The 22,514-nt window shown below is 28.9% G+C and overlaps 1 protein-coding gene across 1 annotated transcript in view; it reads right to left on the reverse strand.

Moving 5' to 3' along the window:
* LOC107444589 (uncharacterized) overlaps window positions 1-22,514 on the reverse strand; it is a 44,957-nt gene that overhangs the window by 14,764 nt on the left and 7,679 nt on the right. Inside the window, exons 13-36 of the mRNA XM_087162774.1 lie at window positions 18,005-18,253; window positions 17,720-17,830; window positions 12,660-12,761; window positions 12,293-12,394; window positions 11,979-12,080; window positions 9,167-9,268; window positions 8,601-8,702; window positions 8,317-8,418; window positions 8,033-8,134; window positions 7,749-7,850; window positions 7,465-7,566; window positions 7,181-7,282; window positions 6,576-6,677; window positions 6,291-6,392; window positions 5,842-5,943; window positions 5,567-5,668; window positions 5,286-5,387; window positions 5,020-5,121; window positions 4,736-4,837; window positions 4,454-4,555; window positions 4,169-4,270; window positions 3,885-3,986; window positions 2,990-3,091; window positions 1,801-1,899 (exon numbers count right to left, since the gene is read on the reverse strand). Coding sequence (XP_087018900.1) covers window positions 1,801-1,899; window positions 2,990-3,091; window positions 3,885-3,986; window positions 4,169-4,270; window positions 4,454-4,555; window positions 4,736-4,837; window positions 5,020-5,121; window positions 5,286-5,387; window positions 5,567-5,668; window positions 5,842-5,943; window positions 6,291-6,392; window positions 6,576-6,677; window positions 7,181-7,282; window positions 7,465-7,566; window positions 7,749-7,850; window positions 8,033-8,134; window positions 8,317-8,418; window positions 8,601-8,702; window positions 9,167-9,268; window positions 11,979-12,080; window positions 12,293-12,394; window positions 12,660-12,761; window positions 17,720-17,830; window positions 18,005-18,253 — 2,601 coding nt within the window. The remainder of the gene's footprint in view (window positions 1-1,800; window positions 1,900-2,989; window positions 3,092-3,884; window positions 3,987-4,168; window positions 4,271-4,453; window positions 4,556-4,735; window positions 4,838-5,019; window positions 5,122-5,285; window positions 5,388-5,566; window positions 5,669-5,841; window positions 5,944-6,290; window positions 6,393-6,575; window positions 6,678-7,180; window positions 7,283-7,464; window positions 7,567-7,748; window positions 7,851-8,032; window positions 8,135-8,316; window positions 8,419-8,600; window positions 8,703-9,166; window positions 9,269-11,978; window positions 12,081-12,292; window positions 12,395-12,659; window positions 12,762-17,719; window positions 17,831-18,004; window positions 18,254-22,514) is intronic.

Consider the following 22,514-nt stretch of genomic DNA (forward strand, 5'->3'; position numbering starts at 1 on the left):
AAGTACTTGATCTTATCTAATTCCGGTATAGGTATTTCAAATCTGAAACTAGCTTAGTTCCAAATGCAACAGCTTTTTTTTAAATGGTATTTTTAGTTTTAGTCTAATTTATTTTTCGCCTCAATGTACAATTTTCTTTTATTTACTTTATAACCGGCATTTTGGGTTTACAATTACTAACGTTCAACCGCGTAGCCTTGTAATTTTCAGTCCAAAAGATAAAGGAACTCCTGTATCAAGCACTGGGAGAAATTTGCTTTCGCAGAGAAATTTGTTTTCTAATGAAAACAAACCCCATTTGTGGCACATGGAGAGGAAAACTAAGAAAACCTACCATGGTTAACCAGACGACAAGGGGACTCTGTCCCAAGATCCGTCTACTACTGAGCATATTTTGCGTCAGGACTGTGGTCGGTGCAAGCCGGGTGCGGAATTCGTATAGACCAGCCATCGCTAGGAATCGAACCCAATACACTTCATTGGAAGTCGAACGCTCTATCCCCTGAGCCACCACGGCTCTATTTAAACTTTTGAAAATCACACATAAGACAAAAAAAATGTGACCTAACACATCGTGTTATAAAATGAAATGCATTATCCCCTATTTCATACCACGCCTTCATACCAGATAAGTGCGGACTCTTAGTATTCTTGCTAGTGAATATTTTAAAATCCTGATTCGGAGTATGTTATTAAATTGCATGAAACTGTAGCTTGTTGTTAGAAACACATCACAGATTCAAAATCAGCTATGAGAGAGTATCCAAAATCTGTCAAAAAATTCATGCAACAGAAAATAGGAAAAAAAACTGTTCCCCTGTGATTATTTTTTCTAGATTATAAAAGCTATGGTTACCCTCAATGTGAAATCCCGCATGCAGAAATCACGAAACAGAATGCCTAAAATAGATCGGAAAAATATGAAATGTTTTAATTTTAACATATTGCCAAGGCATTCTATAAAATCACTAATGACAAACCATCAAATTATTTAATTTATGAAATGATTTATATAATTACAGGGTTCGCAATTGTCCTAAAAATTTCTCATAATAAAAATTTGTTCTTATTTCTCCTGATTTTTAGCTTTTAGTCCTGATATTCCTGATCTTAGTATGTGTACTCATTTTCTAAGAATCAGGGATGAGCCCCTGTAATTAACCACCACACATTAATTCATCAAACATATGAATATATAAGTAAGATAATATTTTGGGTACTTTTATGATAGAAGTTCGCTTCGCGTGCGAAACTGGCTCACTTTTTAAACAGTTTGCGCAGACTATTTATAAAATCCCTGGGAATGCTTTCTGATGTAAGAGGTGATGCCTAAGCTGGCGGTAGCATACGAATACTACTTAGAATCGTTAGCTTATTGAAATATAGATAAACGTCGAAGTAGTGTTAAATATGAAAATCTTGTGTCATTATAAAACTTACAAGTATAATGTACAAAAAAGCTGGAGAAATATATCTTTTTTTTTTATTTAACTGCAGTTGGAAATACAGCCGTTTGTTCGAGTTTCGGTCACACAAGTGTGGATTTCTGTTGTTTAGTTAAATCTTGTACTTAGTTTGAAGTGTAAAAATAAACTTTAAAAATTAAAATATTAATTATTGTTTTCAACTTATACGTAAATATATTAGAATTGAACAAATCTCTCAATGCCATGTTTTTATATTTTTCTTGAAAAAATAATCCTTTTCAACTCAATTTCAAAGATTTTGTAAATTTATAAAGTGCACATTACAAATTAAATTTTACTGTTGTGCGTATCATAAAATTTTTAAATGCCTTACCTTGGCAGTAGCCTTCTTTTTCAGAGTACTTATCATAACAGTTGCACTTTTTCCTTCCATCTTCAATAACGCATAAACCATTTTTTCCACAGTCGCACTCTAAAAGTATATAACAATATACTATTACGCAACAAGAAAAAAAATTAAATACTTTAAAGCTTTTACTTTTCATGTACAAATCTAAAAGAGGCAACTGCTATTTAACGAAAATGATAGTTTTTGTAAATAAATTTACTTAGTACAATAAATTAGCACATAATAAAAACATAGCTATATTGTTAGTTAGGTGATTTTTTTCATTTCATATCGTGAAAGAAAAATTTTTCTTTCAAAGGAAATTCACCTGGATTTTAAATTGATCATTGATATTTTTCTTTGACTTTTCACTTTGTCAACTCTTAACATAATTCATTAATTTTATTTCATCTTTAACAAACCATCACCTTTTGGAATTTGTAAGCAGCTCCGTGTGCTTTAACCTTTTGCTTACGCCTGGTACAACATATGGACCACATGTGATGGTACAGATGATACACCGTAAGCAAAGGGTTAAAAGACAATCAATCTACGCATCATGCATCTTCTACCATTTGTTGAAAAAAATCTTGTTGGAAGAGCTAGGTATTTGGGCTTTGCTTATTTATCTCGTTGGTATCAGGAATAATGTTTTAGATAATACAGATCATCAATATTGTTTTAGATATAATACTTAGATGAGGAATAATGTTTTAGATAGAAAAGACCATGAATAATATTTTAGATAGAATAGATCATGAAAAATGCTTAAGATATAATAAATAAAGACTACTGCTTAAAATGTTTAAAAAAAACAATCTTTTCTTAAAAAGAATTAGATTTAAAAACATTTAAATTTTCTACCCTTTACTTATTTTTAATTTTTCATGAGCACACAAACTGAGATATGTGTCTAATGATAGTTGAACGGACAAATGAGGAAAATATTTTACTTTTTCAGCAGTTTGAACAGACTATATACTATATTCTTTGAAGATACAAAGTTATGTAAACATAACTTTAATTACCTTTCCACAATCTCTGAATTTAAGCATTCTATTAATTTAAGACTGAAAAAGGTGACGAAAAATAAAACCTTATTTAATAAAGAGGAATATTTATAACTTTAAAGGTTCATTATATCAACCGTATCCGTCTTTATGCTTAGACGTACCTTTACACTTTCCTCTGTAATTTTTTAATATTCCAGTGCAGACACAAGGTTTGGGAGTACCATCTGTGTCAAGTTCACATTTTCCATCTCCACAATCACAAGCTGTAAAGAAATAAAGTATAGCTAATTTCATTAAGTAAAAAAAATAAAAATGAGAATAATATTTTTAAAAGCCACGTTTTTGTAGTGGAGAATAATAATTAAAAAAACAAAATTTGAAAAACGAAAAAAGTGGTGCGCATGAAATACATAGCAGTAACAGTATGTGTGCTCATGAGAATATGTGTATGAATATCTGTAATTGTATCTGAATGTGGATGTGATTGTGCATGTGTATGAGTAAGAAAATGTGTATATGTATGTGTTACTGTAAGTATGTGTGTACTGTTATGCATTTCATGCACCTCACGTTTTCGTCTTTCAAATTTTTATTTCTTAATTACTATTCTCCACTACAAAATCGTGGTTTTTAAAAAATATTATTTTTATTTTTATTTTAAAACTTTTCAGCTGGCATGTGACACTAATTTGAAATAATCGAATCGACAACGAAAGACAATCGCGAAAATATTAATTTTTCCTTAATTTTAATTTTATTTTACTTTGTATGTCTTTTTTCTCTTCATTTTCATGCATTGTCATCCAATTCTGAACTATGTGCCAAATTTGAAGTCGGTAGTTAGTCGGGAAATCGATTACAAAATTCCACCCGAACAGACATACACGCAGGCAAGTTGATATAAACGTGGAAATAATTCAAATGTCAGAATAAATTAAATTAGTTTCAAAAAATTAACATGCAGAAGAATCAAAACTGCTTTAAGAACAGACATAGATTCAAAAAAAATTATAATTTCTTAAATCAACCAATTCATGTTTTTATGCATAGACCTACCTTTGCACTTTCCTCTGTAATCTTTTAATATTCCAGTACAGACACAAGGTTTCGGTGTACCATCGGAATTTAGTTCACATTTTCCATCTCCGCAATCACAAGCTATATAGAAAGAGAGTATAAAAAATTTCAGTTATTAAAGGAATTGAAATTATAGAGTAAGTTAAATTAGCATAAAAAAATTAATATGCCGAAGAATCAAAACTAATTTATGAACAGAGATAGATTTGAAATATTAAAGATTCCTTAAATCAACCATTTCATGCTTTTATGCATATACCTACCTTTACACTTTCCTCTGAAATGTTTTAATATTCCAGTACAGACACAAGGTTTCGGTGCACCATCTGAATTCAGTTCACATTTTCCATCTCCACAATCACAAGCTATAAAGAAAGTAAGTATAGAAAATTTCAGCTGGTAAAATAATTCAAATATCAGAGTAAGTTAAATTAGTTTTAAGGAAATTAATACGCCGAAGAATCAAAGCTAATTTAGGAACAGAGATAGATTTTAAATATTAAAGATTCCTTATATCAACCGTTTCATGTTTTTATGCATATACCTACCTTTACACTTTCCTCTGTAATCTTTTAATATTCCAGCACAGTTGCAAGGTTTCGGTGTACCATCTGAATTTAGTTCACATTTTCCATCTCCACAATCACAAGCTATAAGGAAAGAAAGTATAAAAAATTTTAATTATTAAAGGAATTCAAATGATAGAGTAAGCTAAATTAGTATAAAAAATTAATATACCGAAGAATCAAAACTAATTAATGAACAGAGACAGATTTGAAATATTAAAGATTTCTTAAATCAACCATTTCATTTTTTATGCATATACCTACCTTTACACTTCCCTCTGTAATCTTTTAATATTCCAGTACAGTTACAAGGTTTCGGTATACCATCTGAATTTAGTTCACATTTTCCATCTCCACAATCACAAGCTATAAAGAAAGTAAGTATAGAAAATTTCATTTGGTAAAATAATTCAAATATCAGAGTAAGTTAAATTAGTTTTAAGAAATTAATATGCCGAAGAATCAAAGCTAATTTAGGAACAGAGATAGATTTTAAATATTAAAGATTCCTTATATCAACCATTTCATGTTTTTATGCATATACCTACCTTTACACTTTCCTCTGTAATCTTTTAATATTCCAGAACAGTTGCAAGGTTTCGGTGTACCATCTGAATTTAGTTCACATTTTCCATCTCCACAATCACAAGCTGTAGGAAGGAAAATATAGCAAATTTCATTAGGTAAAATAATTCAAATATCAGAGTAAGTTAAATTAGTTTTAAAAAATTAACATGTCGAAGAATCAAAACTGCCTTATGAACAAAGATAGATATGAAATTTTAAATGTTCATGTTTTTATGCATATACCTACCTTTACACTTTCCTCTATAATTTTTTAATATTCCAGTACAGTTACAAGGTTTCGGTATACCATTTGAGTTCAATTCACATTTTCCATCTCCACAATCACAAGCTATAAGGAAAGAAAGTATAAAAAATTTTAATTATTAAAGGAATTCAAATGATAGAGCAAGTTAAATTAGTATAAAAAATAATATACCGAAGAATCAAAACTAATTAATGAACAGATACAGATTTGAAATATTAAAGATTCCCTAAATCAACCATTTCATTTTTTATGCATATACTTACCTTTACACTTCCCTCTGTAATCTTTTAATATTCCAGTACAGTTACAAGGTTTCGGTGTACCATCTGAATTTAGTTCACATTTTCCATCTCCACAATCACAAGCTGTAAAGAAGGAAAGTATAGCAAATTTCATTAGGTAAAATAATTCAAATTTCAGAGAAAATTAAATTAGTTTCAAAAAATTAATATGCAGAAGAATCAAAAATTCTTTATGAGCAGAGATAGAATTAAAAATGTAAAGGTTTAGTCATTTCATTTTTTATGCATACACTGACCTTTACACTTTCCTCTGTAATGTTTTAATATTCCAGTGCAGACACAAGGTTTTGGAGTACCATCTGAATTAAGTTCACATTTTCCATCTCCACAATCACAAGCTATGAAAAAGAAAGTATAGAAAATTTCATTGGGTAAAATTATTCAAATTAATGTTAAAATAATTAAAATAATTAAAGTTAAAATAATTTATAATGATAGAGTGAGAAGTAGTGATAAATATAGAGTTATAGTTAATATTGAGTTAATTTATAAATATAAAACCAAAGTTTAATTATTTTTATCAAAAAAAAATTATATGCAGAAGAGTCTAAAATTCTTCGGAAATTCAAATGTCGGAATAAGTTTAATTAGTTTTAAAAAATTAACATGTAGAAGAATCAAACTGCTTTATGAACAAAGTCAGGTGTGAAATTTTAAATATTCATGTTTTTATGCATATACCTACCTTTACACTTTCCTCTATAATTTTTTAATATCCCAGTGCAGACACAAGGTTTTGGCGAACCATCTGTATTAAGTTCGCATTTTCCATCTCCACAATCACAAACTATAAAGAAAGAAAGTACAGAAAATTTCATTGGGTAAAATTATTCAAATATCAGAGTCAGTTAGATTTAGTTTTAAAAAAATAATATGCCAAAGAATCAAAACTAATTTATGAACGGAGATAAATATGAAACTTTCAAGGTTCTTTAAATCAACCATTTCATATTTTTATCCATATACTTACCTTTGCACTTTCCTTTGTAATCTTTTAATATTCCAGTACAAACACAAGGTTTCGGTATACCATCTGAATTTAGTTCACATTTTCCATCTCCACAATCACAGGCTATTAAGAAATAAAGTATAACAAATTTCACAAGCTAAAATAATTTATAATAATAGAGTGAGTAGGAGTGATAAATATAGAGTTATATTGAGCTAATTTATAATTATGAAACCAATAATAGAGTAAATTAAATTATTTTTATCAAAAAAAATTACAATGCAGAAGAATCAAAAATTCTTTATGAGCAGATATAGAATTAAAAATGTAAGGGGTTTCTAACCCAACTATTTAATTTTTTATGCATACACTGACCTTTAAACTTTCCTCTATAATTTTTTAATATTCCAGTACAGACACTAGATTTTGGAGTACCATCTGAATTTAGTAAAAGAAGAAAGAATCAAAATGTTTTTAGCTAAAATATATTCAAACGACAGACTAAGTTAAATTAGTTTTCAGAAAATTAACATGTCTCAAGAATCTAAAATGCTTCATGAACAGAGATAGCTTTGTAAATGTAAGGTTTTTCTAAATCAAACATTTCGCTTTATGCACATACTTACCTTTACACTTTCCTCTGTAATCTTTTAATATTCCAGTGCAGACACAAGGTTTTGGAGTACCCTCTGAATTTAGTTCACATTTTCCATCACCACAATCACAGGCTATGAAAAAAGAAAGTATTAAAATGTTATTAGCTAAAATATATTCAAAAGACAGAGTAAGCTAAATTCGTTTTAAAAAAAACTAACATGTCTGAAGAATCTAAAATACTTCATGAACAGAGATAGCTTTGTAAATTTAAGATTTTTCTAAATCAACCATTTTATTTTTTGCACATATTTACCTTTACACTTTCCTCTGTAATCTTTTAATATTCCAGTGCAGACACAAGGTTTTGGAGTACCCTCTGAATTTAGTTCACATTTTCCATCACCACAATCACAGGCTATGAAAAAAGAAAGTATTAAAACGTTATTAGCTAAAATATATTCAAAAGGCAGAGTAAGCTAAATTTGTTTTAAAAAAAACTAACATGTCTGAAGAATCTAAAATACTTCATGAACAGAGATAGCTTTGTAAATTTAAGATTTTTCTAAATCAACCATTTTATTTTTTGCACATATTTACCTTTACACTTTCCTCTGTAATCTTTTAATATTCCAGTGCAGACACAAGGTTTTGGAGTACCCTCTGAATTTAGTTCACATTTTCCATCACCACAATCACAGGCTATGAAAAAAGAAAGTATTAAAATGTTATTAGCTAAAATATATTCAAAAGACAGAGTAAGCTAAATTCGTTTTAAAAAAAACTAACATGTCTGAAGAATCTAAAATACTTCATGAACAGAGATAGCTTTGTAAATTTAAGATTTTTCTAAATCAACCATTTTATTTTTTGCACATATTTACCTTTACACTTTCCTCTGTAATATTTTAATATTCCAGTACAGGCACATGGTTTTGGTGTACCATCTGAATTTAGTTCACATTTTCCATCACCACAATCACAGGCTATGAAGAAAGAATGTATTAAAACGTTATTGGCTAAAATATATTCAAAAGAGAGAGTAAGCTAAATTCGTTTTTAAAAAAACTAACATGTCTGAAGAATCTAAAATACTTCACGAACAGAGATAGCTTTGTAAATTTAAGATTTTTCTAAATCAACCATTTTATTTTTTGCACATATTTACCTTTACACTTTCCTCGGTAATATTTTAATATTCCAGTACAGGCACATGGTTTTGGTGTACCATCTGAATTTAGTTCACATTTTCCATCACCACAATCACAGGCTATGAAGAAAGAATGTATTAAAACGTTATTGGCTAAAATATATTCAAAAGAGAGAGTAAGCTAAATTCGTTTTTAAAAAAACTAACATGTCTGAAGAATCTAAAATACTTCACGAACAGAGATAGCTTTGTAAATTTAAGATTTTTCTAAATCAACCATTTTATTTTTTGCACATATTTACCTTTACACTTTCCTCGGTAATCTTTTAATATTCCAGTGCAGACACATGGTTTTGGTGTACCATTTGAATTCAGTTCACATTTTCCATCACCACAATCACAGCCTAAAAAGAAGAAAAATACTGTCATATTTTGTCATTTAAATATTTCTGTTCAAAATCTTAAATTACTTTTCTGGAAATCTCAAAACAAAATGATTAAATATTATAGTTTAAAAATCAAAAGAAAGGTTAAGTAAAAAGTGTTTAATGCATTTCAGTAATCAATGTATGTAACTCTGTCTTAAGCCGACCGGCCTGTGTAAGGGGCAGGGAACTGTCCTTGCATCAGAACGGTCCTGGGTTCGAATCCCGGGCAAGGCATGGATGTTTCTTTCTCTCTGTGTGTTATATGTCCTTTCCCCTTTGTGTGTGTGAATGTGATTCTCCCTATAAGCGTGTTTGTGGATGTGTGAATGTTGTGGCAGAAGTCAAATTCTTGGCCATAGATGGCGCCACTGAAAAACAAGAAAAATCGCACTGCCTGAACAGGCATACGACAAAAAAAAAACTCTGTTTTTTACACTTACTTTTACATATCCCGTTATATTTTTGTTGTTTTCCTTCACAGACACAAGGTTTTTGGTTCCCAAATACATCTAGTTCACATAGTCCATCGCCACAGTCACATTCTAAAGAGAGAGAAAAATTGAAAATTATTTATGAAATCTGAAATTTGGGTTGTAGATTTTTCAATAAATTTTTTTGTCGAGCTACAAATCTGAATCGTCAGAAAAATTCACAATAATCTTGTAAAGTTGAATAGCAGAAGTTGCAACAGCAAAAAATTTAGTTATTGAGGAAAATGAAATTACGTGAGATTTCTTCTTGATTTTATTTTCATAACGCTGATAAACGAAAACAACTCGTATTTTTGCTTTATGTCATGTATAAATCTGGTGCTCCATAAATAAATGTTTTAATATAGATATATTTGGTTTTACATCCCGTGTTTTCCCTGCTATACGATATATATATATAAGTAAGTTCGTATTAGTCTTTCCGACAATCACCGTAAATTATAAATAAATTTATAGAAAATTGCAATTTTTTGTCATATCAGATACAGAAATAAATTTTTATTCTAAAATACACTTCAATGGAATACGGAATATAATTAAAATAAAGTAATACATTTATGATTAAAAAATACCAAGTCCTTTCCGTCTTATACATTATATCTATTTATTTTTTAAGTCTTTTAACTTTTCATAGCAGAAACAAGATTTTTGTTTTAAATCTGAATCAATTTCATATTCCCCATCCCCGCTGTCATAGACTATGTAAAAAAAACTAATATAAATTTTGATTTGATAAGATCTTTCAGAGATAGGAGAGTGATTGATATAAATTATTATATAAATAATTAATAAAAAAGTATTAATTATTAAATATTTATTGAAGTAGATTATTTATTTTTAAAAAAGTTTTAACCGAGTTCTGATAAATAACTGAAATTTAAGAAATTTATAAGTTCTCTATATGTCAAGCTTTTTCATTTGCATGTACAGAGCGCAAAATAAAAAACAAACCACTCTTAATGACTTTTGATTTAATGATCGGATTTATCGTTTTAGGACTCATTCTAAATGGTTCAAGGTCTGACTTCAAATATGCTAATTAATTAGTGTAGGCGATATTTTAAATTACGAAAGTAGACACAAAACGTACTTTCTTTGAATGAACGTACCTTTTTCTCGACGAACTCAGATTTCTATACCAATAGAGGGCGGCCGCAATTTAAGAAATATGCTCTCAATAATTTAATCAGGAGATCTCTTCAAAGTTTGATACTTTAATGTTCATTTTGCGTATTTTGCTATGCCTCGAGAATTTTTTAATCGAATTTTAAAATTTTTGCACATAATTATAAAGGTTCCTTATGCTAAAAATAACTTTTAGAAAATATTTATTATTTATTATGGTATTATTTAAGAATAGTCGAAAATATTTTGAATTGTAAATTATGCAATTCATTTTAAAGAATGTAATTTTATGTTGCAAAATTCAAATTTAGAGCAAAATCAGTCGAAGAGTTCCAGAAAAATCAAATTTTAGGCATCTAACTTTTTTGTAATTTATTATTTTCAGGAACTATTCGACCGATTTTGCTCAAATTTTGTATTTTGCTTTGTAAAATTACATTCTTTAAAATGATACAAAAAATTGCACACCTTACAATTCAAAATTTTTTTGACCATTCTTAAATGAATTCACAAATATTTACTAAAAGTAATTTCTGCAAGGAATTATCTTTTGATAAACGAATTTTATAACTGTGAATAAAAAAACTTTAAATTTGATTAAAAAATTCTCGAGATATAGTGAAATACGCAAAAAAAATAAAATTAACAGTAAGGGGTGAAAACTTTGGATGACTCTCCTGACTGAACTATTTGGACCGTATTTCCCAGATTGCTGCTACCCGCTATATTTTTGCAGTCAGAAATCCGAATCCGTCGAAAAAAGGTAGGTTTATTTAGAGAGAGTAAGTATTTGAGCCTTTAAGATTGAGTAATAGAGCGTGAAAATTCAATCATTAGATCAAAAGTTATTCAGGGTGGTCTGTTTTCTTTTTCTGTTTTTTTTTTTTTTTTAATTAAATTTTTTTTACTACCCACAGCAGATACAAGGGCATGGTTTTCCATTTACGTCAAGCTCATATTCTCCATCCCGGCAATCACAAGTTATGAAGAAATTATTTTTAAAATAAATTGATTTTCTGAAATCTTTCGAAGATTGAAATAAATTTATTTTAAGAAAAAAAATCCCCATCTTCACAGTTACACTCTAAGAACCAAAGTCTTATGATGTTTGTTAAGCAATTATCAGTGAAATTTTTAAAAATATATATTTTTAGATTAAAAAAAATTTCAATCTAAGTGCTATTTAAGAATCTTAAAGTAAAACTAAATGAATTTCGTATAATTATATTATACACTGTGTAAATATGTTATATTATACACAAATTATACACTTAATTGTAACAAATTAATAATTTATAGTGTATCTTTATTTTAAATTTGTTCATCATGGTACTAGGGAGGTTTATCACAACTTTTGCAGGCTAGACCAGGCGGTCACCACCTATCAGTGGACATTTGAGATCTCTTCTTAGAAATCCCAATAGAAAAAAAGGGTTTTCCCAATCTGTGTGAAATTTGCTGACCATCAGGCCACCCCGGACCATATACTAGATTGTTTAAGTTTTCCAGACCAGATCTTTTCCCTAACCTAATTCTATTATTAAACTTTATGAGAAAGACAGATTTCATAGACCTGGTTCACGGTTGCTAAACAACGGAGATCAGAAACAACAACAATAAGTTTGGTCTTACTTACCTATACACGTTCTATTATATTCTTTTAGTTTTCCGAAGCATTCACAAGGTTTGGGTTTACCATCAGCGTCAAGTTCACAAACCCCATCTCCGCAGTCGCACTCTGAAAAAAAAATAACATGCGATATTATTGTAAAATACTTTTCAGTGAAATTTAAAATAATTTTTTTTAATATTATATTCTGCTTTTGAAGAGTTTTTTCTTCAGCTTATGGCAAAACTAAGTGAATTTAGAGAAATGATCTAAATAGACATTCCATTGTAACAAGTGAAGTATTTATTGAAAATCCATATGTATAATTTGTATATACTTACTTATACACTTATTATTAAATTCTTTTAATTTTCCAACGCATTCACAAGGTTTGGGTTTACCAACAAAGTCAAGTTCACAAACCCCATCCCCGCAGTCACAATCTAAAAGAAAATAACATATTTTATTGTAAAATAATTTTCAATGAAATCTAAAATTAATTTTTAAAATAAAAATCTAAAATAAATTTTCTTAATATTATATTCTGTTTTTGGAGAGATTTTTTTTTTTTTTTTTGACTTCATGACAAACATATAGTTGATCTTATGTCAAAACTAATTGAATTTAGAGTAATGATCTAAAAGACATTCCATTGTAATAAGTGAATTATTTATTGAAAATCTATATAAATAGTTTGTATATACTTACTTATACACTTTTTATTAAATTCTTTTAGTTTTCCACTGCATTCACAAGGTTTGGGCTTACCTTCATCGTCAAGTTCACAAACCCCATCCCCGCAGTCACATTCTAAAAAAGAATAACATACGATTTTTTTCTGAAGTATTTTTTTTTTTTAATTTGTAATTCATTTTTAAGTTTCGTTCAATTTTAATGAATTTAGTTTAATGATCTCCATAAGCACTAAGTAACAAATGAATAACTTTTTCAATTTAAAAGAAACGTAATAGCAAATTAAAATATAAAATGTATATTTCTAATGAAGTCGCATATCAATGAAATAGTATTTTATTTGAGTATTTAATAGTATTTAGTATTTAATATAAATCAGCCATTAAACATAAATATGCACATATATATATATATATATATATATATATATATATATATATATATATATATATATATATATATATATATATATATATATATATATATATATATATATATATATATATATATATATATATATATATATATATATATATATATATATATATATATATATATATATATATATATATATATATATATATATATATATATATATATATATATATATATATATATATATATATATATATATATATATATATATATATATATATATATATATATATATATATATATATATATATATATATATATATGTATATATATATATATATATATATATATATATATATATATATCCCAAGAGTTGCAGATTCCAAAATAACTCCTGACCTGATGAACAGAAAATTTAATTTACTTAGTCAATGCTTGAAATTTTTATCGAACTATTATTATGTCTTAATGCATATTTCTTAAATTGTTCATAAGTCACAATGGTTAAAATTATAGTAAATCAATTTTATTTAACTAAATTTCATACGATGAAGCACGTCATTTGCTACCACTCAACTCGTAGATGAAAAATCAGCACTTAAAGCAAAAGAATTTTTTTATTAGGTAAATTAACAAGTCTGCTAACTCTGACGCTTATCGCAATTTTAAAGAGTGATAAGGAATGAAAAAGCTAAAGCTTTAAGAATTTTTGGTTATTTTGTCAACATTTAAAATAAATAACGCTTTTCTTTTTTTGATTTATTATTTTAAATGTTACTTATTTTGTCTTTTTCTGAATATGCAAATTAATGTCATTCTTTGATTAGATGAGAGGAAGAAAATTATTCCTAAAAATAAAATAAAATGTAAAGAAAGTTTCAATGTTTAAAGTTTTTTCCTTTGCATTTTATTTTCTGTTTCCTTACGTGATATTTATTAAAGTGTTGTATTTTGTTTCAAATTTTTTTGAATTCTCCTCACACTATTGTACTGATATATTTTACTTTGGCTGTATTGATACAATATCAGAAAGCACTCCTTTATGTGGATATATTCGTGTGAGCAGATGAAGTGATTATATTTCGTTTTTCCAGATTTTTATTTTTAAAAAATTTTATTATGTTATTTGATTTTAATAATCTTCTTCATCGCTTTTCATTGTTCTATAATTTTTTCCATGTTTTCTCGATAGTTTGAACTTATTTTATAAGTTCTATTTACTTGCAGCTTAGGCGAAGTAAATAAAACTTCTTAATTTTCTTCTTTTTCCTCCTTTTTCTTTTTTATCCCTTTTGCATATATATATATATATATATATATATATATATATATATATATATATATATATATAAAATTTCAAACAAAGGAAAGCTATAGGGTGGAGCAGTTGGTTTGTCGTTGGTTAGTCTGGGGGTTCAGTCCCCGGCCTAGACACCGGATTTTCGGGATGCAGAAAATCCTCAGCGGCCATGTCGTTTTATAATGCGGTATGTAAAAGATCCCTGGAGTGCCTTATTGGCTCTTGGCATTTCCGGCAAAATTAAATTCATAGTGCACTTTAGCATCCAATTAGAATCTCGGTGCTGCCATCTTGTATGGCAGAAACTAGACGTCCAAATTAACATGGCCAACGGTATCTCACTCATTGTGGTGGTCCTGAAAGAGTGGATATCACTTCTGGAGAACGCACTATGTCTGCTCATTGGGAATACTGATTGTGCAGCTCATAGGAAATAAAATTAAAAAAAGTTTTCATTGTATATAAAGTAGAATGTAGATCATACTGCTTTCGGTTACTCATCAGTACGCATTATGCTCATCATCATCATATATACAATATTTATCTGGGTAGCCACTTTCCAGAAAAATTTTAAATCTGGTGAAGAAATTCGATTAAACGAACTGCTTTAATTAATTCTTATAGACCAAAACTATTTGTGAACTAAATATCTGTGTTACTATTCATCAGCTGAATTTCTAAAATTGAAGCGAATTTGAAGCCCATAAAATTTCTGATATATGAAAAAATTATGAACACTTTTTAAGTTTTTCCAGACTGGGGCCACTCCTTATTTACCTGGCCAGGCGATACCATTTATATGCCTTTTTCAAAGTTGCAAACTGCATCGTTTTCGGCAGAAGTTTTAATAAAGCGGTTCGTTTATGGCTGTTTGTACCTCGGAGAAGCGAAAAAACTGGTAGTGAAACCATTTCACTTCTAACTTCTTTGCTAAGAAAAACATTTCGTGATCACGGACACTTATTAACAATTTCCTTATACCATAGAATACAGTTTTGTATATAAGTTTTATAAAATAAAAGTCGAGAGTCTCGATTTTTCACGAAAACAAACTATTTAATAAATAGTTTTACAACCAGTTTTTTCTGGCTCTGACAAACAGCCCAAGTGCAGTTTATAAAGACCTTAGACTGTCACCTACACACGTTTAGTGGTTGGAAGTGTTTAGAAGATACCAGAACTTTTAATAACAATAACTTTGTTTATTTCCTTCACAAACAACTAAAATTCTAAAAAGCGTTTTACAAAATAAAGTCCATCATCAAAGTAAGTAGAAAGACATCGGGACTCGGCGGCATAGGTCCAGCACACATCTCCAGGTGAGAGCTGAAGTCAAAGTGGCATACTGATCGTCGGTAAGCTGCTTTTTATCCTTCTTGAGTGTAGGCGCGGGCAGTCCGGGAGAGCTGATTTGCATCTTGAAAGATCGACTTCATCCAGCCGTGTTGCATTTTAATGAAGATGACGTTCTGTGTGACGTTCTATGCGATGATTCTTTGATGGCGCCACACACGTACTTCAGACTACCACCAAACACTGTTTTAAAAGGACTCCATTCCCCAAGTTATATGTTGGATGTTTCATTTGATTGCACTATCCAGAGATGCCAACTTGCTCCGGACAGCAAATAAATATTTTAAAGTGGCAGATTATCGATTGTGATTCTTGGTTTAATAAATTCAATTTAGTGCATTTTTATCCACCACTATTTCTAAATAATTCGTAGGCTTATATAATTCACCACTTTATAGTACTTGATTCATGCTATACCTTTTAAATTTATAGTACTTGATTCATGCTATACCTTTTAAAAAGCAAGCAAAAATAGTCAAATATTTGCAAAAATTAGTTTGTATTTATTTACCGTTTTTTCAATTATTTGGGCATGTCCGGAGCAGTTGGCATCTCTGCACTATCTACAATTGGGTCTTGTGATGAAATTCCACTATAATGTCATGTCGTTAACATTTTATGAGTAGGAAAAGTCAACGCATATTGACTACCATTTTTCCTACCACGCATGCTGTGGCAGGAAAACGTGTTACAGAAACCGGATTATTACTACCAACATCTGTGCTCCGATCTAAATGGTCGTAGTGTAGTGTTGACAAGTGGTAGTATTATTGTCTTCGGATCATTAAAAGGGATAAATTCAAGCATCACCAATTTCACATAAGTGTAGCTCAAATGAGACGTAAATACCCAATCCGAATTCAATGCATACGTAGATAATCTATGTCGTTTACGAAAAAAAAAACCTTTGTATTAGTTCTAAAATTCACGACACCGGTTGAAAACTAAAACAGTGAAGATCATTCTGGCTGATATATTTTCACGAGTCACTATTAAGTTCTGTGTTCAAATTCATCTCTTTGTTGCTGCGAAAAATAAGTCATTTTCAAAAAACTGTTTTATAGTTTCTCTCAGTAAGTAGCACCATCTGTGGACATATTTTTAAACTTTCAGCATTACCTATATTAATCTCATTCAATTTCTTTTAAATGATTTTTCGATTTATTGGTCATTATTGCGACAACTGGCATTAAAAATCAATTTAAAATATTTATCTTGAAGCATTGATGGACTATAGACTATCAACCGGATTTTTAATACGAAATTAAAAATTATTATTGGGTATAAGATTAGCGAAATGTATTTAGTCTACTTCTTAAACTATAAAATGCTTAACTCTCAGAATAATTCCTAAATAAACTTACAGTATTCTTGGAAGAAGACATGAAATTATAACTCTAAATTAAACAATAACTATATAAAAAAAACTAAACTATGAAATTTAGAGACCTGATTTAAAAATTATTCATTTATTTAATTCTTTTTAAATAATACAAGTATTACATTTAATTTATCTTACGCAATTGTTGAGTTTAATGAACTAATTGTTTTATTAAAATTGATATCTTTCGGATGAGATTCTATTTTTAATCTTATTAATTATTACAGCATTCATTTATTTTGCTAAGTCTTCAGGTTTTGACAATCTCAGCTGACGTAGGTAAGTAATGATAATATTTTTATGTTTTCAAATTGGAAAGAGATTTCAGAAATATTTGGCAGCAAACAGCTGACGAGTAATTATAAGAAATCTGCCTTTTGGTAGGAAACTAATTAGGCAAGTGAGTGAAAGCGATGACTCGTACCATTTAAATTTTTTTTTTAGAAAAATATGGATTTCAGAAATTGTGCGTGAAAGGTTGTGCAGAAGAAATATTAAAAAGACATCATCTTTATTTCCCATTGCCAACGTATAAATTGTTTTAAAAAATATTCCAATTCACTAAAATATTAATGAAATCACTCTGTTTTACGATTACAAACCTTCACTTTCTAAGCAAGGATAACGGAATAATTATGGATAAAAAAAATTATTTGGAAATATTACCGACACAACGATCATCATGAAGTATGTGTTTTTTGGGGCATCTGCATATTTCCTTGCCACCTACAACTCTGCATGTACCCCCAATGCATTTTTTCTTCTCACAGTGAACCTCTGAAAAAAATTTAACATTAATAATGTTTAAAATAATCTTAGATTAAAAAGCAAATCATAATCAAAAAACTGAAGACAAATATTTTATTATGAAAAGCAAGTGTTAGTTAAATTTTATTAATATGATTATCAATAGCAAGGGGATATAATAGTGAGCGAATATATTTATCTTACCTTTACAAATATTATTTTTTTCATCGAGGACATGATATGCCTCACAAGAGCAAACTGCTTCTTCCAGCTGAATGGCGTAAACGCAAGTACCATTAGCACCTTTACAGTTTTTGTATTTACCACTCACGCAATCCACGACCTCTTCACAATATTCTCCATCTAATCCCCGCTTGCAAGCGCAACTCCTATGTGTCCCAGAATCCTTGCAAATGCCACCATATGCGCATTCTGCATCGGCTTCACAGTTCCCTGAAATACAGAATACGGTGTTTGTGTTTATACATATATATATTCAAACTCACCCATTTTTCCTAATTTGAAGGAAGATTTTTATTTTTAGATTCAAGTACAGAACACGGTGTGTGTGTATATATATATATATTCAAACCTACCAATTTTTCCTAATTTGAAGGAAGATTTTTATTTTTTGATTCAAGTACAGAACACGGTGTTTGTGCGTGTTTATAGATATGTATTCAAACCTACCCATTTTTCCTAATTTGAAGGAAGATTTTTATTTTTAGATTCAAGTACAGAACACGGTGTGTGTGTGTATATAGATATATATTCAAACCTACCAATTTTTCCTAATTTGAAGGAAGATTTTCATTTTTAGATTCAAGTACAGAACACGGTGTGTGTGCTTATAGATATATATTCAAACCTACCCATTTTTCCAAATTTGAAGGAAGATTTTAATTTTTAAATTCAAGGACAGAACACGGTGTGTGTGTTTATAGATATATATTCAAACTTGCCAATTTTTCCTCATTTGGAGGAAGATTTTTATTTTTAGATTCAAGTACAGAACACGGTGTGTGTGTATATAGATATATATTCAAACCTACCAATTTTTCCTAATTTGAAGGAAGATTTTTATTTTTTGATTCAAGTACAGAACACGGTGTTTGTGCGTGTTTATAGATATGTATTCAAACCTACCCATTTTTCCTAATTTGAAGGAAGATTTTTATTTTTAGATTCAAGTACAGAACACGGTGTGTGTGTGTATATAGATATATATTCAAACCTACCAATTTTTCCTAATTTGAAGGAAGATTTTCATTTTTAGATTCAAGTACAGAACACGGTGTGTGTGCTTATAGATATATATTCAAACCTACCCATTTTTCCAAATTTGAAGGAAGATTTTAATTTTTAAATTCAAGGACAGAACACGGTGTGTGTGTTTATAGATATATATTCAAACTTGCCAATTTTTCCTCATTTGGAGGAAGATTTTTATTTTTAGATTCAAGTAGTAGGGAAATTCATGTTTGTTTCTTCCATTCCATAGTTGGATATATAAACTTAATTTTCATGGCTTTCCTTACCATTGCAAATAAAATCATTCTCTGTGAAAGTTAGCACAGACGAAATGTGGTATTTGAACTATTTTGTTAGCGATTTACTAGAGAGAAGGCTGGGCAAAAATAATTCTTTACTTTATTTCATTTAACACTAACTAATTTGATCTAAAAATCATGGAAGTATACTGAAATTAAAAGGGGATTAGTTATATCAAAATTGAAAAGTGAAACCAAAAAAAAATTCTGTTACATTAAACATAGCCATATCAATGCGATAACTTCATATTATTTTCCCTAATTAATAAAAACTCCGGAAATACTGATTGGTAACAAACTTTAGAACACTTCTGTACTAACTTTATGTGAATAATATTTTTTTAGGCAGCAAATATTTTGAAAGATTTTACATGCCAAAAATGTGGACTTCTTTCATTAACCCTGGTGCCACTAACATTTTTTTAAAACTGCTGCGAATACGTAGTAGCTGGTGTCTCGGTTAAACTATGCTCTTATTTCAGATTTAAAGATATGTATAAATACAAGTAATATATTGTTCTACATAGATCTTACATTCGCAAGCAATCCTTAAATTATTTTTTAAATTTAATTTATGATAAGTAAACGCTTTTGTTATTACTTCTTACTTTTTTTTCTGTATTGAAGAAAAGGAATTATTTTACAAAGATGCTGACATAAATAGGTTTATTGTGAGCATCTTAGCTCCATGGAAAATTAATGCAAATTAATCAAAACTTAGGTGAAATGTTAACCTTGATAAAACACGAAAATGATTAGAGTTACGTAATGGCCGCTATGTTAATATGTACCACTATCAGTAATATGAGAAATAAATTACATTAATTTTTGAAAACTCTTGTAATGGTGTTACAGTTTTCATTAACCTAAGTGTTACAAAATCCTGACAACACTCTTTTAAAATATTAAATGTTACTTCAGTTGAAATTATTCCTGTTAATAATTGGAAAATCAATTGTTGCATCTCCACCACTTAAAGAATATTAATTAAAAATGGCAAAACAAGGCTGCTATCTGTCAAAATACATTGCCTTTGTCATAAATTTACTCTATAAAGCAACTTACCACCTCCAGCATGCATTTCCTTAAACTCTGCAATTTCATTTAATCCATTTAAATATTTTTCTCCATTTTTTTCCAATTTAAACGCATTTATTGAAACAATCACAGAAAACAACCACACTTTTAAAACCATACTAACAGCCATCACGTTTTCAACTAAAATGTGCTTTATCCTTACTTCTACATTCCGTGAGAAATTTCACAATAAATAAATTAACAAATGAAACAACTTTACAAAAATTGTGTTGAGGAAATCAACACCATCCAGACTAAAATAAATATCGAGTTTAGATCAAAGACGTAACCAGTGAAAAAATTAAGATAATGTTAACCCTTTAAGGACTGCTTGAAGTGTTTCATTGTGATAGAAAACGGGAAAACAGCTGATAAGAGATAACAGAGATATCTTACAGAAAATTCTAATTTCAGTTTAGTTCTGACACGAGAAATATTAATCTCTCACCCCTCTAATTCAAACAAACTTTACATCATTCAAATCACAATGGTGATAAAGGAGATGTGAAATGTAGCCCGAAATATATTTTCAAACCAATCAGGTGAAGAAATAAATTTTTCGATTGTTGTTATCTTTCAAATGAAATCTATGTCCGGGTGTACAAAATAAAACGATGTTTTGAAAAATAAATTAAATAAAATCCGAAAAGATACATTTATACTTTTTGGTATTTTTTTCTTTCTTAGGAAACAATATATTTAATACTCTCTCTCTCTCCAATTACTACGGAATTATGGTAATTTCAAAAAGTGCTTTTCCTTGTAGCAATTGTTATGTATTAGAATCCGAAGGATATAGATAGAATATATAATTTTTTTCAGCGCTATATATAAATTCAACAGTGCTTCTTAACAGATTTAATGATTTAATTCTAACGCACTCATTTTAACGAAAGGAAATTTAAGTACTATTATTAATTTATAATTGGAATTAGTTATCAAATTTAAGTTTATGGAACAATATTTGTTGTCCGAGTGGTTAGCGTGCCTGACTGTGGAGTCATTGGTTGCTGGTTCGAATCCTGCCCAGGGCATGGATATTTCTTTCTCTGTTCTATGTCCTTTGTGTGTATGATTGTGCGAATGTGACCCGCCCTATAAGCGGGCTTGTGGTTGTGTGGCGTGAGCGACGCTGCTCCACCGCCGTGGCTTCTCCACAGGTGCCCACTGGGTAACGAGAAGAGAGTAGCAGTTCTGGCATTCCTGTGGCCAATGGGCCTACGTCCCAAGTGGCCGCCATTAAAATAAAAAAAAATAATATATATATATATATATATATATATATATATATATATATATATATATATATATATATATATATATATATATATATATATATGTATTTGTTGTAATTGGAATTAAATTTTATGAGTTCTATTGCATTTCTTCTATTTTTTAGACTATGAAAACACAGAAATTGAGACTTTCCATAATTTCACATACGTTACAAAACTTTTCATATCCCACTCACGCGAGAATTTTTTAATTCTTGCTGATACAAGTCAACAGTTTTTCAAAATCTACGAAATGCTTTTAAGTTTAAAAGCATTATATTTTCACCAACAGGAAGGGGAAAAACATTTTTGGAAAAAATTTTGTTCCTATGATTAAATTTCTACATTTTAAGTGCTTTCGTTAATAAATCGAATTCTCTGACTAAACCGATTGCTTGTTCGATGAATTTGGATTATTTGTTTTTTTTTTCCTTCTAGCTTATTTAGGCTTAATAATTTTACTTTTTGAGTATTCCATGCTATCTCGAAAATATTTTAAGCGAATTAAAAAAGTTTTCATTCGCAATTATAAAATTTGTTTGGCGAAAGGAAATGCAATGAATTTTTTTTCCATAATATGCTATTAATTTTTACTAATTTGTTTAATAATGGCTAAAGGAATTTTGAATACCAAAACGCATAAACTCGTGTATCCTTTTAAACTATGAGGTTTGAAATGACACCATGCAAAATTTGAATGAAATCGGATGAAGAGTTCTTGAGAAATGCAATTTTAATAATATGGCTTTTTGAAAATTTGTAACTTAGAAACTGTTTGATCAATAATGTTTAACTTTGGATTTCTTCTAATTA

Source organism: Parasteatoda tepidariorum, chromosome 5 (genome assembly GCF_982258835.1).
Source record: "Parasteatoda tepidariorum strain Cologne lab strain chromosome 5, Ptep-v5.0, whole genome shotgun sequence".
NCBI classification, from domain to species: Eukaryota; Metazoa; Arthropoda; class Arachnida; order Araneae; family Theridiidae; genus Parasteatoda; species Parasteatoda tepidariorum.